The sequence below is a fragment of the Salmo salar genome, unplaced genomic scaffold, assembly GCF_905237065.1.
Source record: "Salmo salar unplaced genomic scaffold, Ssal_v3.1, whole genome shotgun sequence".
In the NCBI taxonomy this organism is placed as follows: domain Eukaryota; kingdom Metazoa; phylum Chordata; class Actinopteri; order Salmoniformes; family Salmonidae; genus Salmo; species Salmo salar.
This window is the reverse complement of record NW_025547587.1, coordinates 571,856-591,114: the sequence shown is the minus strand read 5'-3', so window position 1 is coordinate 591,114 and position 19,259 is coordinate 571,856. Positions and strand designations below refer to the sequence as shown.

Below are 19,259 nucleotides of genomic sequence, written 5' to 3'. Positions count from 1 at the left end.
GCTGGCTAGACTAATTAACATAATTACACCATGATTCCTACCAGTTTAGATAGCTGGCAGAAAGACTAATTAACATAATTACACCATGATTCCTACTAGTTTAGATAGCTGGCAGATAGACTAATTAACATAATTACACCATGATTCCTACTAGTTTAGATAGCTGGCAGATAGACTAATTAACATAATTAGACCATGATTCCTACCAGTTTAGATAGCTGGCTAGACTAATTAACATAATTACACCATGATTCCTACCAGTTTAGATAGCTGGCTAGACTAATTAACATAATTACACCATGATTCCTACCAGTTTAGATAGCTGGCAGAAAGACTAATTAACATAATTACACCATGATTCCTACTAGTTTAGATAGCTGGCAGATAGACTAATTAACATAATTAGACCATGATTCCTACCAGTTTAGATAGCTGGCTAGACTAATTAACATAATTACACCATGATTCCTACCAGTTTAGATAGCTGGCTAGACTAATTAACATAATTACACCATGATTCCTACCAGTTTAGATAGCTGGCAGGTAGACTAATTAACATAATTACACCATGATTCCTACTAGTTTAGATAGCTTGCTAGACTAATTAACATAATTACACCATGATTCCTACCAGTTTAGATAGCTGGCATATAGACTAATTAACATAATTACACCATGATTCCTACCAGTTTAGATAGCTGGCAGATTGGTTAATTAACCAATCTTAAAACATGTAGCTGATATGGGCTAATTGAGTGACTGTCAGTGACTGACATAACAAGAGAAATGCTGCTGATGCACAACCACATTTGGAAATTGCACCTAGTGTGTTCTACTATTCTACTTAGGAACTGATTTTCTTTTTTCTTATTGATCCGAGGGCCTTCAAAAGGACCCACCCCTGATCTGGACCATACAAATGTACCTACTAGATCTGAGTCCAAAGTCAACTTATGATCTATTCCACATGTTGTTACAGCCTGAACGCCCCTTGACTTATTCCACATGTTGTTACAAGCTGAACGCCCCTTGACTTATTCTACATGTTGTTACAAGCTGAATGACCCTTGACTTATTCCACATTTTGTGGTGTTACACCCTGAATGCCCCTTGACTTATTCTACATGTTGTTGTGTTACAGCCTGAACGCCCCTTGACTTATTCCACATTTTGTGGTGTTACAGCCTGAATGCCCCTTGACTTATTCCACATGTTGTTACAAGCTGAACGCCCCTTGACTTATTCTACATGTTGTTGTGTTACAGCCTGAACGCCCCTTGACTTATTCCACATTTTGTGGTGTTACAGCCTGAATGCCCCTTGACTTATTCCACATTTTGCGGTGTTACAGCCTGAATGCCCCTTGACTTATTCCACATTTTGTGGTGTTACAGCCTGAATGCCCCTTGACTTATTCCACATTTTGCGGTGTTACAGCCTGAATGCCCCTTGACTTATTCCACATTTTGTGGTGTTACAGCCTGAATGCCCCTTGACTTATTCCACATTTTGCGGTGTTACAGCCTGAACGCCCCTTGACTTATTCCACATTTTGTGGTGTTACAGCCTGAATGCCCCTTGACTTATTCCACATTTTGTGGTGTTACACCCTGAATGACCCTTGACTTATTCCACATTTTGTGGTGTTACACCCTGAATGACCCTTGACTTATTCCACATTTTGTGGTGTTACACCCTGAATGACCCTTGACTTATTCCACATTTTGTGGTGTTACACCCTGAATGACCCTTGACTTATTCCACATTTTGTGGTGTTACACCCTGAATGACCCTTGACTTATTCCACATTTTGTGGTGTTACACCTTGAATGACCCTTGACTTATTCCACATTTTGTGGTGTTACACCCTGAATGACCCTTGACTTATTCTACATTTTGTGGTGTTACACCCTGAATGCCCCTTGACTTATTCCACATTTTGTGGTGTTACAGCCTGAATGCCCCTTGACTTATTCTACATTTTGTGGTGTTACAGCCTGAATGCCCCTTGACGTATTCTACATTTTGTGGTGTTACAGCCTGAATGCCCCTTGACTTATTCTACATTTTGTGGTGTTACAGCCTGAATGCCCCTTGACTTATTCCACATTTTGTGGTGTTACAGCCTGAATGCCCCTTGACTTATTCCACATTTTGTGGTGTTACAGCCTGAATGCCCCTTGACTTATTCCACATTTTGTGGTGTTACAGCCTGAACGCCCCTTGACTTATTCTACATTTTGTGGTGTTACAGCCTGAATGCCCCTTGACTTATTCCACATTTTGTGGTGTTACAGCCTGAATGCCCCTTGACTTATTCTACATTTTGTGGTGTTACAGCCTGAATGCCCCTTGACTTATTCCACATTTTGTGGTGTTACAGCCTGAACGCCCCTTGACTTATTCTACATTTTGTGGTGTTACAGCCTGAATGCCCCCTTGACTTATTCCACATTTTGTGGTGTTACAGCCTGAATGCCCCTTGACTTATTCTACATTTTGTGGTGTTACAGCCTGAATGCCCCTTGACTTATTCTACATTTTGTGGTGTTACAGCCTGAACGCCCCTTGACTTATTCCACATTTTGTGGTGTTACACCCTGAATGACCCTTGACTTATTCCACATTTTGTGGTGTTACAGCCTGAATTCAAAATGGATTATATTGATTTGTTTTCTCACCCATCTACACACAATACCCCATAATGACAAATGTTTTTAGAAATGTTTGCAAACGTATTGAAAATTAAATACAGAAATGTCACATTTACATAAGTATTCACACCCCATAAGTCAATGCTTGGTAAAAGCACCTTCGGCAGTGATTAACAACTGTGAGTCATTCTGGGTAAGTCTCTAAGAGCTGTGAGTCATTCTGGGTAAGTCTCTAAGAGCTGTGAGTCATTCTGGGTAAGTCTCTAAGAGCTGGGAGTCTTTCTGGGTAAGTCTCTAAGAGCTGTGAGTCATTCTGGGTAAGTCTCTAAGAGCTGTGAGTCATTCTGGGTAAGTCTCTAAGAGCTGTGAGTCATTCTGGGTAAGTCTCTAAGAGCTTTCCACACCTGAATTGTGCAACATTTGCCCATTATTATTTTTAAAAAATTCTTCAAGATTTGTCAAATTGGTTGTTAATCTGATGACAGGGAGTCAGGATGCAGGAGCAGAAGGTCAGTTTACTAATAATAAACCTGAAAAAAATTACAAAACTGGAGCAGCATACTGAACGTAACCTAAACCAATACTGCCTGATGACTGAGGATACTGACGGTTAGATAATACAGAAAAGGAGCAGCATACTGAACGTAACCTAAAAATATGGAGAGTGGTACTCAGTAATGTGTTGTGTTGGATTTGCCCCAAACATGGCGCTTCGTATTCAGGACATAAAGTTAATTTCTTTACCACATTTTTTTGCCGTATTACTTTACTTCCTTATTGCAAACAGGAGGCATGTTTTGGAATATTTTTTATTCTGTACAGGCTTCATTCTTTTCACTCTGTCCTTTAGGTTAGTATTGTGGAGTAACTACAATGTTGTTGATCCATCCTCAGTTTTCTTCAATCAAAGCTATTAAACTCTGTAACTGTTTTAAAGTCACCGTTGGCCTCATGGTGAAATCCCTGAGCGGTTTCCTTCCTCTCCAGCAACTGAGATTATCAGGTATCAAGGTAAGACCCAAGTGCAGACTGTGTGAAGTAATAAAGTTTATTGTAACAACAGGGGCAGGCAAACGACAGGTCAAGGCAGGCAGGGGTCAGTAATCCAGAGTAGGAGCTAATTGTTAAATAACTTGTTATAATTGTTAGATTACTTGGTAGATATTGCTGCACTGTCGGAGCTAGAAGCACAAGCATTTCCCTACACTCGCAATAACATCTGCTAACCACGTGCATGTGACCATTAAATTTGATTTGATTTGAAATAACCAGTGGTGTCGAGGCCATATGCAATCAAAATCTACTTTATTTCTCATTGATTGACAGGCCTACCGTAGAACGATAAACTTTCCTCCAGTATGGATGCTCGTTTTATACAATAGTTAGGCTATACATAATTTGCAGAGGTGGGTAGAGTGTCACGTCCTGACCATAGAAAGCTCTTATTTTCTATGTTAGAGTAGGTCAGGGCGTGACTGGGGGGGGGGGTTATCTAGTTTCTTTTTTCTATGTTGGGTTCTAGTTTCTTTTTTCTATGTTGGGGTTTTTGTATGATTCCCAATTAGAGGTCATCGTTGTCTCTAATTGGGGATCATATTTAAGTAGTTGTTTTTCCCACCTGTGTTTGTGGGATATTATTTTGAGTTAGTGCATGTAGCATCGCTTCAGTCACGTTTTGTTTATTCTTTATTGTTTTGTATTTTGGTTAAGTTTCACATATTAATAAAGATGTGGAACGATACTCACGCCGCGCCTTGGTCCTTCTCTACACACAAACGTGACATAGAGTTCTGAAAAGTTGTACTTAAGTGAAAGTATTGTTAGTTAGATTGTAATTTAGTCAAACAAAAGTAAAAGTAGCCCTCTCTAGAAACTACTCAAGTAAGAATAAAATTGTATCCGGTCAGAAAACTAACCACAGTAAGTACTAGTTACAAATGTAGTTTGGTAATTTTTTTACACCTTGTGGTAAACTGTGACAGAAAACAAAAAAGGACAACAACTTAATGACAAAGGTGCATAAAGATGGAGGAATTCAGAAATGTACATCATGGTTTTAGCACTACCCACAGAGTTCTTAAACTACGGTGCGCCACATGGTTCAATGTGCCATTACATCAGCACAATCTACTTTTTCCGTTGTTTCAAATTGCTTCCGTCTTGGAGCTACATTTTGGATCATGTATTCTGCGCTAATGCCGATACAAAGAGTAATGAAGAGCAATGTACAATACGGCGAACTTAGCAAACGAGGCATTTATGGTAAGTACATGGGGGGGGGCCGCTATCTTTATGCACATTCGCTATTGATTTGACATGAATTTATTATTTATTAAAGCCCGCCAGCGCCATCTTCCTGACGTCCTCCAGGACAGGAAGTCTACAGCGAAGACTGACATCAAATAAAGTCCGTAGACTGTACAGTTTTAATTACGGTATCAATGTGCTCAATTTCATTAAAAGGTATTTAATTTTTTACCTTCATTTAACTAGGCAAGTCAGTTAAGAACAAATTCTTATTTATAATGACGGCCTACCAGGGAACAGTGGGTTAACTGCTTTGTTCAGGGGAAGAACGACAGATTTTTACCTGGTCAGCTCAGGGGTTCGATCTAGCAACCTTTTGGTTACAGGCCCAACGCTCTAATCACTAAGCTATCTGCTCTAACCACTAGGTTACCTGGTACTTGTGAAATTGGAATAATTTTACAATTTCAATGGCATTAATGACATTTTATTTCACAATATCATTTTCAGTACATGTGATGGTGAATATGTACCAAAAATATTTACACCAAGTGTAAGGTTTTATTTTTCACTCACACTGAAATATCGAGAACGATCAGGTAAGTGGATCAGTCAAACAACTATCAATATCTACATTTCACTATCAATCATGTTACTAGTATGCAAATCAGACAGATTTCAGCATGGAATTAAATATCAAGGTAGGTTATTCAGGTAAGAATCATGTAAGTAATAAATAGTCAAACAGTGCAGATATCAATTGCCATAGCCAACTCAATCATCTTTTTCCTGCCGAGGAAGGATTTATCGGTCATGTCTAGAAGGGATGCAGCTTTTGTTAAATTGGCATCGAAAGTAGATTTTTTTTGTATTTTAGCTAACCCTAAATTTTAGCTAACCCTAGCCATGTATTTTAGCTAACCGTAACCCTGTATTTTAGCTAACCCTAAATTTTAGTTAACCCTAACCCTGTATTTTAGCTAACCCTAACCCTGTATTTTAGCTAACCCTAACCCTGTATTTTAGCTAACCCTAACCCTGTATTTTAGCTAACCCTAACCCTGTATTTTAGCTAACCCTAACCCTGTATTTTAGCTAACCCTAACCCTGTATTTGAGCTAACCCTGTATTTTAGCTAACACTAACCCTGTATTTTAGCTAACCCTGTATTTTAGCTAACCCTAACCCTGTATTTTAGCTAACCCTAACCCTAACCCTTTTCCTAACCTTAACCAACTCCTCCTAACCTGCTACGAAAAGTAAATGTTTGACAAATGCTGTATCCCTTCTAGACGAGACTGGATTTCCCCTTACATCCTCATCCTCTTCTGAACCTTTCCACTTGGAAGGGTCTTTTCTTGGCTGTCTCATTCTCCTCCACCTCGGTTGTGCCCATTACAAACTGTAATTAAAAAGACACATAGAAACAGAGAGATTTGATACAAAAAGCTTACTGAGATGATACACTGACTGTATGATTTAAAAATACATATATATATTTCACCTTTATTTAACCAGGTAGGCCAGTTGAGAACAAGTTCTCAGTTACAACTGAGACCTGGCCAAGAATAAAGCAAAGCAGCGCGACACAAAAACAACAACACAGAGTTACACTTGAACAAATGTACAGTCAATAACACAATAGAAAATAAAAAATAGAAAAATCTATGTACGGTGTGTGCAAATGTAGAAGAGTAAGGAGGTAAGGCAATAAATAGGCTATAGAGGCTAAAATAAATACAATTTAGCATTAATACTAGAGTGATAGATGTGCAGATGATGATGTGCAAGTAGAGATACTGGGGTGCAAAAGAGCAAGAGGGTAAGTAATAATATGGGGATGAGGTAGTTGGGTGGGCTATTTACAGATTGACTGTGTACAGGTACAGTGATTGGTAAGCTGCTCTGACAGCTGATGCTTAAAGTTAGAGAGGTCATTGGCAGCAGAGAACTGGAAGGAAAGGTGGCCAAAGGAAGTGTTTGCTTTGGGGATGACCAGTGAAATATACCTGCTGGAGCGTGTGCTACGGGTGGGTGTTGCTATGGTGACCAGTGAGCTGAGATAAGGCAGGGCTTTACCTAGCAAAGACTTATAGATGACCTGGAGCCAGTGAGTTTGGCGGATATGTAGTGAGGGCCAGCCAACGAGAGCATACAGGTTGCAGTGGTGGGTAGTATATGGGGCTTTGCTGACAAAACGAATGGCACTGTGATAGACTACATCCAGTTTGCTGAGTAGACTGTTGGGGACTATTTTGTAAATGATATCGCCGAAGTCAAGGATCTTTAGGATAGTCAGTTTTACAAGGGTATGTTTGGCGGCATGAGTGAAGGAAGCTTTGTTGCGAAATAGGAAGCCGATTCTAGATTTCATTTTTGGATTTGTGATACTTAATGTGAGTCTGGAAGGAGAGTTTACAGTCTAACCAGACACCTAGGTATTTGTAGTTGTCTACATATTTTAGGTCAGAACCGTCCAGAGTAGTGATGCTAGTTGGGCGGGAGGGTGCGGGCAGCAATCAGATGAAAAGCATGCACTTAGTTTTACGAGCATTTAAAAGCAGTTGGAGGCCACGGAAGGAGTGTTGTATGGCGTTGAAGCTCGTTTGGAGGTTTAACAGTGTCCAAAGAAGGGCCAGATGTATACAGAATGGTGTCGTCTGCGTGGAGGTGGATCAGAGAATCACAAGCAGCAAGAGCGACATCATTGATGTATACAGAGAAAAGAGTCGGCCCGAGAATTGAGCCCTGTGGCACCCCCATAGAGACTGCCAGAGGTCCGTCATTAAAACAGAGTGACATTTAGACACACACACACACACACACACACACACACACACACACACACACACACACACACACACACACACACACACACACACACACACACACACACACACACACACACACACTGAGTAAAAGAGAGCAATGCGTGGGAGGATGCTGTGGTGGACTGACCCTTTGATCTAGCTAACATTAGCTAGCTACATGGTTGACACGGCAACGAGCTAGCTTAGACAACTATCTAGTTGCAACCTAATGTGATATCTAGTTAGCTATTGTTGCCACACACATCTGATTAACCTGTTCAGTCTTTATGCCAATGAAAAGAGAGATCATCATGGAGAGCTAAAAACAGGAGATTAAACTTTGTCTGTCAGATTCTGGGTTAGCGAAAGCTAGCTAGTTAGCAACCTAGCCATTTGATTTGCACCTGCCCTCAAAACACAATTTCATCAGCAGAATTATATCTTAGAAATCCTTAACTTACTCCAGAAATATATAATATTACAAATGCAGAAGGTAATTAAAGTGTAACTTACCTCTGATCGTGTCTGTCTAAGAACCTAATAACAAAAATATCTTCAGGAGTGAAGACATGCACTTCACTTCAAGACACATGGTGGAGACACGGGATTTTGACGGACAACTTTGAGAGCCAGTGGACTTAAGATTTTTTAACACATTTTCATTGGTCAAGGGGTCGTGAAACATTCATACAGACGTAATGCTGCTTTCAAGACAAATGGGAACTTGGAGAAAATAAACAAGGTCAAACATTGATGTCGTGATCTTCATGCTGGAAAGTCGGAACTCTAGAAAAATGGAATTCCAAGTTGGAAGACTATGGAACAACGTTTGTGTCAAAAAAGATGCACGTCAAATAACACTATTTGACGCGTCAAATAAGCTTTTAATTTGAAGGGTCAAATAACAAAATTATATTTTAGAATGTTGTGTGTGCTGAATTTGCACGTGCGGCAGGTACCCATTTGGGGTGGCAGGTGTCCTAGTGGTTAGAGCGTTGGGCCAGTAACCGAAAGGTTGCTAGATCAAATCCCTGAGATGACAAGGTAAAAAAAACTGTCGTTTCTGCCACTGTTCCTAGGCCGTCATTGTAAATAAGAATCTGTTCTTAGCTGATGTGCCTAGTTAAATAAAATAACATTTTAGAAAAGTCAAGTGCCACCACTACGGTCAGTAGCACTGTCTGCAAACAAGCACACATGGCCACAATATTTTTACAATACCGCGTTGGTAATAAGCCATTATTTGTTCTATCGAATGGGAAAACGTCTATGTGAGTATTTGAAATAAGATCAGGATCAAAAGAGTAGTATCAAAAATGTTAGCCAGGAGGTCCAACATTCTCCCTGACATGCAAACGTCCCCAGAGGCAGGGGAGAACCAATGGTGATCCTACTGCTTCTGCTTGCCAGCTAGCTACGTCCCAACTTCCCAAGCAGTGGCACCTGATTCATCCTAGCTAGTCAAAATACATACTAATAATAATAATGAAGCATTCTGGCAACATTGATGACAGTTTGAATTTTGGAGGTCGGCTATCTCTCTACTATGTACATTGACTTCGGGTTTGCAGTATGACAGACACTCAAATATCAAATATTTTTGATACAGATGTTTTTATAGAAACTTCTGGGGTTGCTAGCTAGCTCTAGCTTGGTAACTAGCTAGCACCAATACAACCTGCCTAAAAACAATGACCAGAAACTTCAATCAATATTCAATATTCTTAGAAACTATTTAGGACTCCATGTGACTAAGTATTAGCTAGTCAGCCAGCCAGCCTATTGAAATCGACAGTGGCATGTGAGCGAGACAACTTTTCCAGCATCACAACATACATATTGGTGAATCGCTATGACATATGAAATAGTAGTGATAGTGTAATCAATGTGTAATAACTATATAAAAAATTAAGGTGTTAAATTATTACGTGAGTCATATTTAGTAGAGTTGAATGGCGGGAACCTGGTTACCAAGATTTCCCGCTCAAAACCACTCCCCTTTCCCAGGATAAATAACTGTGAGGAAATTATTATGCATTATTTATATCAACAGCATGATGGTGAAATGGACCTGTTAAATGATATGTTTAGTTTATTGGGTTGACCTTCAATTGGAGGCAGCTGTTCCGCGTTGCCTCTAATTGAAGGTCCTATTTAGTAGGGGTGTTTTTCCATGGGTTTTTGTGGGTAGTTGTTCCGTGTGTAAGCTGTGTTCCTTACAGGACTGTTTCTCGTCGTTGTTTTGTATTAAGTGTGTATTTTGGTTTTTCTTCATAATAAAAGAAGATGAGTATACACATTCCCACTGCGCCTTGGTCCCATCCTTATGACGAACGTGACAATGCTACAGTAAAGGACCAAATATGCGTGTCTAATTTATACATCTCCATCTGGCTTTCGGGGGTCACCGTATTTTCTATTGTAAGGTATATATATATATTTATATATATATATATATTTTTTTTATTGTAGCTACAGAGTTTTAAAACAGCCTATCACTCAAATATAGTTTGCTTTTAGTCAGAGTACGTGCAAGCAGTCTCTCTCTCCATCAATTCCATTCAAATTGCATCCAAAATAGATAAACCTGTTCAAGATTGCTATATATACAGTATATAGATGTTCCAGCCTACCTATTGCAGGTAATACATTCAATGCAGTATTAACTCTGATCCACCTCTACGCAGACGACACCATTCTGTACACTTCTGGCCCTTCTTTGGACACTGTGTTAACAACCCTCCAGACGAGCTTCAATGCCATTCAACTCTCCTTCCGTGGTCTCCAACTGCTCCTAAACACAAGTAAAACTAAATGCATGCTCTTCAACCGATCGCTGCCTGCACCTGCCCGCCTGTCCAGCATCACTTCTCTGGACGGTTCTAACTTAGAATTTGTGGACAACTACAAATACCTAGGTGTCTGGTTAGACTGTAAACTCTCCTTCCAGACTCACATCAATCATCTCCAATCCAAAGTGAAATCTCGAATTGGCTTCCTATTTCGCAACAAAGCATCCTTCACTCATGCTGCCAAACATACCCTCGTAAAACTGACCATCCTACCAATCCTCGACTTCGGCGATGTCATTTACAAAATAGCTTCCAATACCCTACTCAACAAGCTGGATGCAGTCTATCCCAGTGCCATCCGTTTTGTCACCAAAGCCCCATATACTACCCACCACTGCGACCTGTACGCTCTCGTTGGCTGGCCTTCGCTTCATAATCGTCGCCAAAGACATTGGCTCCAGGTCATCTACAAGACCCTGCTAGGTAAAGTCCCCCCTTATCTCCGCTCACTGGTCACCATAGCAGCACCCACCTGTAGCACGCGCTCCAGCAGGTATATCTCTCTGGTCACCCCTAAAGCCAACTCCTCCTTTGGTCGTCTCTCCTTCCAGTTCTCTGCTGCCAATGACTGGAACGAACTACAAAAATCTCTGAAACTGGAAACACTTATCTCCCTCACTAGCTTTAAGCACCAGCTGTCAGAGCAGCTCACAGATCACTGCACCTGTACATAGCCCATCTATAATTTAGCCCAAACTACTACCTCTTCCCCTACTGTATTTATTTATTTGATTTATTTTGCTCCTTTGCACCATATTATTTCTATTTTATCTCTGAACTTTCTTCAAACTACAAATCTACCATTCCAGTGTTTTTCTTGCTATACTTTATTTACTTTGCCACCATGGCATTTTTTTGCCTTTACCTCCCTTATCTCACATCATTTGCTCACATTGTATATAATCTTATTTTTATTTTAATTTTTTTTCTACTGCATCATTGATTGTATGTTGTTTTACTCCATGTGTAACTCTGTGTTTTTGTATGTTGTCGGACTGCTTTGCTTTATCTTGGCCAGGTCGCAATTGTAAATGAGAACTTGTTCTCAACTTGCCTACCTGGTTAAATAAAGGTGAAATAAATAAATAAAAAACCTTATATGGAGATAATTAATGATGGGTTATGCATAATAAGCTTCTAATTTATAGCCTCCGTCTCATGCGCATTATGCAGGCACCTGTGCTCCGCTGGTCTCTCTCCTTAAACAACGCTCCTTAGCTCTTGGAGTCCCATGCAGGAATAGCTAGACTAGAATAGCTTGCTGGACTTTTTTTAAATATTTTTTTTCAGTCCTTATACCGATAGACTATTCGAAGAGGGATGCAAGCTCTTGTTTGCTGAATGTTAAATACAGCAGCAGTAGAACTCACGGGTAGTTTGAAAGAAGAGTGAGCGTGTGATGAAGGTAGGTTATAGCTGTTACACCCTGATCTGCTTCACCTGTCTTTGTGATTGTTTCCACAACCCTCCAGGTGTCGCCCATCTTCCCCTGTGTATTTATACCTGTGTTCTCTGTTTGTCTGTTGCCAGGTCAACCAGCTTTTTTTTCCTTTTTTCTCAGTCTCTCTTTTTCTCACCCTCCTGGTTTTGACCCTTTCCTGTCCTGACTCTGAGCCCACCTGCCTGACCTCTCTGCCTTCCCTGACCCGGAGCCTGCCTTTACTGACCCCTGCCTGCCTTGACCTGTCTATTGCCCCTGTTGGATTATTAAACCATTGTTAATTCAACTTGTCTGCATCTGGGTCTTACCTTCATACCTGATAATAGTAGTTATTTATTCAGACCCATAACCAGTCAATCTTTGTGAAGAGAAGTGAAAGTCTTCTGCATCTAATTCAAGTCCTAGATTATTCAAGGATGTCGTTAGATCTGGACAACAAAATGTATTTCATTTAACTGTTGAAAGCGAGGAAGGAATGAAGCAACAATAGAGAGAGAAAGAGGAGGTAGGCTAATAACATTAGGGGAAATATTATGAAAGGTATATTTGCGTCAGCCTACTAATTATACAAATCGGGCCCTATTATATTTCAAAATTAAAATCAAATTTGCCTATACTAGCCTATACTAGCCTATACTTGTAACTTTGTAAGCCAAACATCCTGTATCAGCATCACATGTTCTCTCCCAGCTTCCTGGTTTGAACGAGGTGCGTAAATTCCAGTCCACATAATACAGTATAATACAATACAGTACAGTACTATAGTTCACACTCAAAAAGATTAGCCTACTGGAGCTAGTTTCATTGATTTACCCAAGAGAGCATATAGCTAGCTATATCTATGGGATTTAATGTTTTCCTGTCGTGAGTAATGTGCAGTAGCCTTCATCATATACTGTATGTATTTGATAACGATACAAACATTTCAGCTTCTTTGGGCTTTGGCTCATTATATGTCTTTAATGTATGGCTCATTATATGTTTTTAAATGTATGGCTCATTATATGTCTTTAATGTACGGCTCATTAAATGTCTTTAATGTATGGCTCATTAAATGTCTTTAATGTATGGCTCATTAAATGTCTTTAATGTATGGCTCATTAAATGTCTTTAATGTATGGCTCATTAAATGTCTTAAATGTATGGCTCATTAAATGTCTTTAATGTAGGGCTCATTAAATGTCTTTAATGTATGGCTCATTAAATGTCTTTAATGTATGGCTCATTAAATGTCTTTAATGTATGGCTCATTAAATGTCTTTAATGTATGGCTCATTAAATGTCTTTAATGTATGGCTCATTAAATGTCTTTAATGTATGGCTCATTAAATGTCTTTAATGTATGGCTCATTATATGTCTTTAATGTATGGCTCATTAAATGTCTTTAATGTATGGCTCATTAAATGTCTTTAATGTATGGCTCATTAAATGTCTTTAATGTATGGCTCATTAAATGTCTTTAATGTATGGCTCATTAAATGTCTTTAATGTATGGCTCATTAAATGTCTTTAATGTATGGCTCATTAACTGTCTTTAATGTTGGGCTCATCAGGCTTGAATTTTTTTGATCAAAGCTCTAATCAAATCCAGATATAGGCCCATTAATATGCTTTATATGCTTTTGAATAGCACTTCCTGTTTTGGTGGGAAATACCGTGTTACCCTACCGGAAAATATTCAACCTTAATATTCAGGTCCTGATTGGTTAAAAAGCTTATTTGACATGTGAAATTATTTTATGCATCAATTAGTGTTATTTGATGTGTATCTTTTTGACAGGCAAATACCTACCCAAACAAGGTTCAATAGAAGACAGTTCAAAACAATTTTTCACAATCGGAGCGTGTTTTTTTTGTTTGAGTTCCCAGTTGTCTTGAACGCAGAATAAAGGGAAACCAATAGTATCGATTCATGTCATACATTTTTTTTTTTTTAAATAACACACCTTTGGAGTTGAGGTTTTCATCCGACTGTAATTGAAGTGATTTGGTAAAATGTAACAGAGTAATAAGTTACTTCCTTCAGAAATTACTTGAGTAAGAGTACAGCCCACAGAGAGTAACTGCTAGTTCGTCCAAAAATTCAGAGGGGCAGAAGTCGGTCAGATTTGAGCCGACTCTGGTATATGCGGGATAAAACGGCTGTAACCGCTGGGCCACACAGGCACTAAACCTATTGTGAATTTATTCTGATTATTGTTTGCCTTCAACATATAATAAAACAATTGATCCAACAACAACAAAAAAGAGAAGATTTTCCATAACAAACATACATCTACCACTTATAGGTATTGTCCATTTATCCGTCTACATAGGTTACTTCAACTGAAACACATTGGACCCGCTGTCTGTCACTACAAACACCGCTTCCAGCTGCCCCCCGGTGGCGGATTCTAAATATAAACAAATCCCATTTTAATCCTTCTGTCGGGATTATTTTCTAACCTGCGACGCAATGGGTCGTATTAAGATCCGACATCTGTATGGGCCTGTCACGTCCTGTAAAGGGTCATTTTGTTATTATAGTATGGTCAGGACGTGGCAGGGGTGTGTTTGATTTATGTGTCTTGGGTTTTTGGGTAATGTTCTATGTATAGCTGTGTAGCCTTACAGGACTGTTTTTCGTCGTTGTTTGTTATTTTTGTTAAGTGTTCACGCACCTGACAGAACTACCCACCACTGCTTGGTCTTCGTTTGGTGGGTAGTTCTGTCAGGTGCGTTGTAAAAAGTGGACCAAGGCGCAGCGGGTATCATGCTCACCTTCTTTTATTTATATAAGTGAACACTTTAAACAAAATAAATAGACGTAAACCAACAGTTCCGTAAGGACACAAGGACTATGCGAAAAACAACTACCCACAAACACAGTGACAAAAACCCCCTACTTAAATATGGCCTCCAATTGCTTCCAATTGAAGGCCAAACTAAACCTGAACATAGAAATAGACTAAATAGACATTCAAACATAGAAATAGACAACGTAGAACATTACCCAAAAACCCCGAAACACACAAAACAAAACACCCCCTGCCACGCCCTGACCAAACTACAATAATAAATAACCCCTTTTACTGGTCAGGGCGTGACAAGGCCTGATTAAATCTCAACAACAGCGTCGAGTCGACTTACTTCAGATCTACGAGAATGTCTTTGGTGGTGGTCTTCCTCTTCATACACAGACAGCCGCTCCTCTGCGTCACTTTATAGTGGATGTTATGGAAACTAACGGTTGAACCTTGAAGGGACTCGGTGGTACCGGTAGACTCAGGAGACCCGTTAGTTCCTCTGTCCTCCATCACCAGGATGTGGCTGTTGTACTTCTTTGACATTCTGAAGGTCCTGTCAGAAATGAGACAGCGAGGTAGCCTGTGGGAATAATTATAGAGGACATGTCTGTTAGAAATGAGACAGCGAGGTAGCCTGTGGGAATAATTATAGAGGACATGTCTGTTAGAAATGAGACAGCGAGGTAGCCTGTGGGAATAATTATAGAGGACATGTCTGTTTGAAATGGGACAGCGAGGTAGCCTGTGGGAATAATTATAGAGGACATGTCTGTTTGAAATGAGACAGCGAGGTAGCCTGTGGGAATAATTATAGAGGACATGTCTGTCAGAAATGAGACAGCGAGGTAGCCTGTGGTAACAGGGACATGTCTGTCAGAAATGAGACAGCGAGGTAGCCTGTGGTAACAGGGATATGTCTGTTAGAAATGGGACAGCGAGGTAGCCTGTGGGAATAATTATAGAGGACATGTCTGTCTGAAATGAGACAGCGAGGTAGCCTGTGGTAACAGGGACATGTCTGTCAGAAATGAGACAGCGAGGTAGCCTGTGGTAACAGGGACATGTCTGTCAGAAATGAGACAGCGAGGTAGCCTGTGGTAACAGGGACATGTCTGTCAGAAATTAGACAGCGAGGTAGCCTGTGGTAACAGGGACATGTCTGTCAGAAATGAGACAGCGAGGTAGCCTGTGGTAACAGGGACATGTCTGTCAGAAATTAGACAGCGAGGTAGCCTGTGGTAACAGGGACATGTCTGTCAGAAATTAGACAGCGAGGTAGCCTGTGGTAACAGGGACATGTCTGTCAGAAATTAGACAGCGAGGTAGCCTGTGGTAACAGGGACATGTCTGTCAGAAATGAGACAGCGAGGTAGCCTGTGGTAACAGGGACATGTCTGTCAGAAATTAGACAGCGAGGTAGCCTGTGGTAACAGGGATATGTCTGTCAGAAATGAGACAGCGAGGTAGCCTGTGGTAACAGGGACATGTCTGTTTGAAATGAGACAGCGAGGTAGCCTGTGGTAACAGGGATATGTCTGTCAGAAATGAGACAGCGAGGTAGCCTGTGGTAACAGAGACATGTCTGTCAGAAATTAGACAGCGAGGTAGCCTGTGGTAACAGGGATATGTCTGTTAGAAATGGGACAGCGAGGTAGCCTGTGGGAATAATTATAGAGGACATGTCTGTCTGAAATGAGACAGCGAGGTAGCCTGTGGTAACAGGGACATGTCTGTCAGAAATTAGACAGCGAGGTAGCCTGTGGGAATAATTATAGAGGACATGTCTGTTTGAAATGAGACAGCGAGGTAGCCTGTGGGAATAATTATAGAGGACATGTCTGTTTGAAATGAGACAGCGAGGTAGCCTGTGGGAATAATTATGACGGGTGCATTTGGCTGGTTTCTTTCTGCAACAGTAAAGTGATATAATGTAAACATTGCCTATTGCTCTCTAACGTTCCCATCTGAAAGTTAAACAACTGTAACATCTATTCACATTCATTAATTATCGTTAAAGAAAATTAAAATAAACAGTCAGTCGTCAAAAATTTGTCTATCAAGTATTACAGGCAACACATTTGTGTCACTTACCCTGCGACTGGAAACGGAGAGTTGAACGCTAAACTACCGTGTCGACCAATGTAATCCTAATTCTCCTTGCAGTGGAATGTGTTGTGGATTGTTTCAAATGTCAGGTTTTAATGTCACGTGCACAAAGTACAGCGAAATGCCTTTTTCTTGTAAGCTCTAACTAAAGCTGTGTTGTGTAACCAAGTTTGAGAGCTATATAAATGAATGTGTTGGCGTGTCTTCAGCAGATTTATAGTTTTACAGCCCTGCCGTGCTGTGAGAGAGTTTACAACGTAAAACACAAAATAATGCACGCAGAGCAGAATTAGGAAGATTCACGCTAATTATCAAAATGCAGAAAATACCTGTTAAATTCTACAACCACAATAAGGGAAGCGATTCTCAAACCTTACGTAACAAATCCTTCACCTACAGAGAGATGAACCTGGAGAAGAGTCTCCTAAGCAAGCTGGTCCTGGGGCTCTGTTCACAAACACAAACAGACCCCACAGAGAACCCAGGACAGCAACACAGTTAGACCCAACCAAATCATGAGAAAACAAAAAGATAATTACTTGACACATTGGAAAGAATCAACAAATAAACAGAGCAAACTAGAATGCTATTTGGCCCTAAACAGAGATTACACAGTGGCAGAATACCTGACCACTGTGACTGACCCAAACTTAAGGAAATCTTTGACTATGTACAGACTCAGTGATCATAGCCTTGCTATTGAGAAAGGCTTCGAAGGCAGAACGGGCTCTCAAGAGAAGGCAGGCTATGTGCAACACTGCCCACAAAATGAGGTGGAAACTGAGCTGCACTTCCTAACCTCCTGCCAAATGTATGACCATATTAGAGACATATATTTCCCTCAGATTACACAGATCAACAAAGAATTTTAAAACAAACCCAAATTTGATAAACTCCCATATCTACTGGGTGAAATACCACAGTGTGCCGTCACAGCAGCAATATGTGTGACCTGTTGCCACAAGAAAAGGGCAACCAGTGAAGAACAAACACCATTGTAAATACAACCCATATTTATGTTTATTTATTTTCACTTTCATACTTCAACTATTTGCACATCCTTACAACACCGTACACAGCCAATAATATACCATTTGAAATATATCTATATTATTTTAAAACTTTTGTGAATGTGATGTTTACTGTTCATTTCCTTCTAATTTATTGTCTATGTCACTTGCTTTGGCAATTTCAAACATGTTTCCCATGCCAATAAAGCCCTTTTGAATTGAAATGAATTGAGTTCGATAAGAAGAAAAGTCTATGTAACGGGAGAACAGCATGTTGATCAGTGGACGGATAAAAATCTACGTCCCAAATGGCGCCCTATTCCCCAGGGCTTTACTTTTGACCAGGACCGACGTAGGCCACTTGGAACGCCAGTATGATTGTCTGTTTATGACCGGAGGGGCACACGCACCCACGTCTGGCTGGTCGTAAAATGAGAAAATGAATAATCCCATTTGGGGTTTCGTAACAAGACGTAAAGGCTGTTTCTCCACTACACGCGTACAAGACCTAACGCCCTGGACCAGAGCTACGGTAACTCTAGAAATAAAGTCTTTATCAACTTGATTTTGGAACATAATAACACACACACACACACGCACGCACGCACGCACGCACGCACGCACGCACACACACACACACACACACACACACACACACACACACACACACACACACACACACACACACACACACACACACACACACACAGTGACACCTGTTTATGGCAGGAGTTCATGACCTCTCACACAAATTCCCATTGTGTGTGTGTGGCCGTGCAGCACTATGTCCTCTTATACAATGTCAAATGTTGTACATGTGTTATCTGGCAGGTAGTCTGTATCAGGAGAGAGAGTTTGTTCAATGTACTAAGGGCGTGGACGGGCTCTTCCTTTTGTTAACTATCTATCTGAGTGTTAACTATCCATCTGACTTTACTATGTTAACTATCTATCTGACTTAACTATGTGTCTGTGTTAACTATCTGTCTGAGTGTTAACTATCTATCTGAGTGTTAACTATCTATCTGAGTGTTAACTATCTGTCTGAGTGTTAACTATCTATCTGAGTGTTAACTATCTGAGTGTTAACTATCTATCTGAGTGTTAACTATCTATCTGAGTGTTAACTATCTGTCTGAGTGTTAACTATCTATCTGACTTAACTATCTGTCTGAATGTTAACTATCTGAGTGTTAACTATCTGTCTGAGTGTTAACTATCTATCTGAGTGTTAACTATCTATCTGAGTGTTAACTATCTGAGTGTTAACTATCTGAGTGTTAACTATCTATCTGAGTGTTAACTATCTATCTGAGTGTTAACTATCTGAGTGTTAACTATCTATCTGAGTG

The 19,259-nt window shown here is 40.1% G+C and overlaps 1 protein-coding gene and 1 long non-coding RNA gene across 2 annotated transcripts in view; both read right to left on the bottom strand.

Annotated features, from left to right (window-relative positions):
* The window catches only part of LOC106578186 (broad substrate specificity ATP-binding cassette transporter ABCG2-like), a 44,782-nt gene extending 27,665 nt beyond the window's left edge, over nucleotides 1-17,117 (bottom strand). Inside the window, exons 1-2 of the mRNA XM_045711410.1 lie at nucleotides 16,883-17,117; nucleotides 15,135-15,371 (exon numbers count right to left, since the gene is read on the bottom strand). Of these exons, the coding sequence (XP_045567366.1) occupies nucleotides 15,135-15,334 (200 nt within the window). The 5' untranslated portion in view covers nucleotides 15,335-15,371; nucleotides 16,883-17,117. The remainder of the gene's footprint in view (nucleotides 1-15,134; nucleotides 15,372-16,882) is intronic.
* LOC123731985 (uncharacterized) lies at nucleotides 5,373-6,496 on the bottom strand. The gene is made up of 2 exons (XR_006762957.1): nucleotides 6,406-6,496; nucleotides 5,373-6,303 (listed from the first exon to the last, which is right to left on the bottom strand). It is a non-coding gene; the product is annotated as an uncharacterized lncRNA (long non-coding RNA).
* Nucleotides 17,118-19,259: the final 2,142 nt, after the last annotated feature.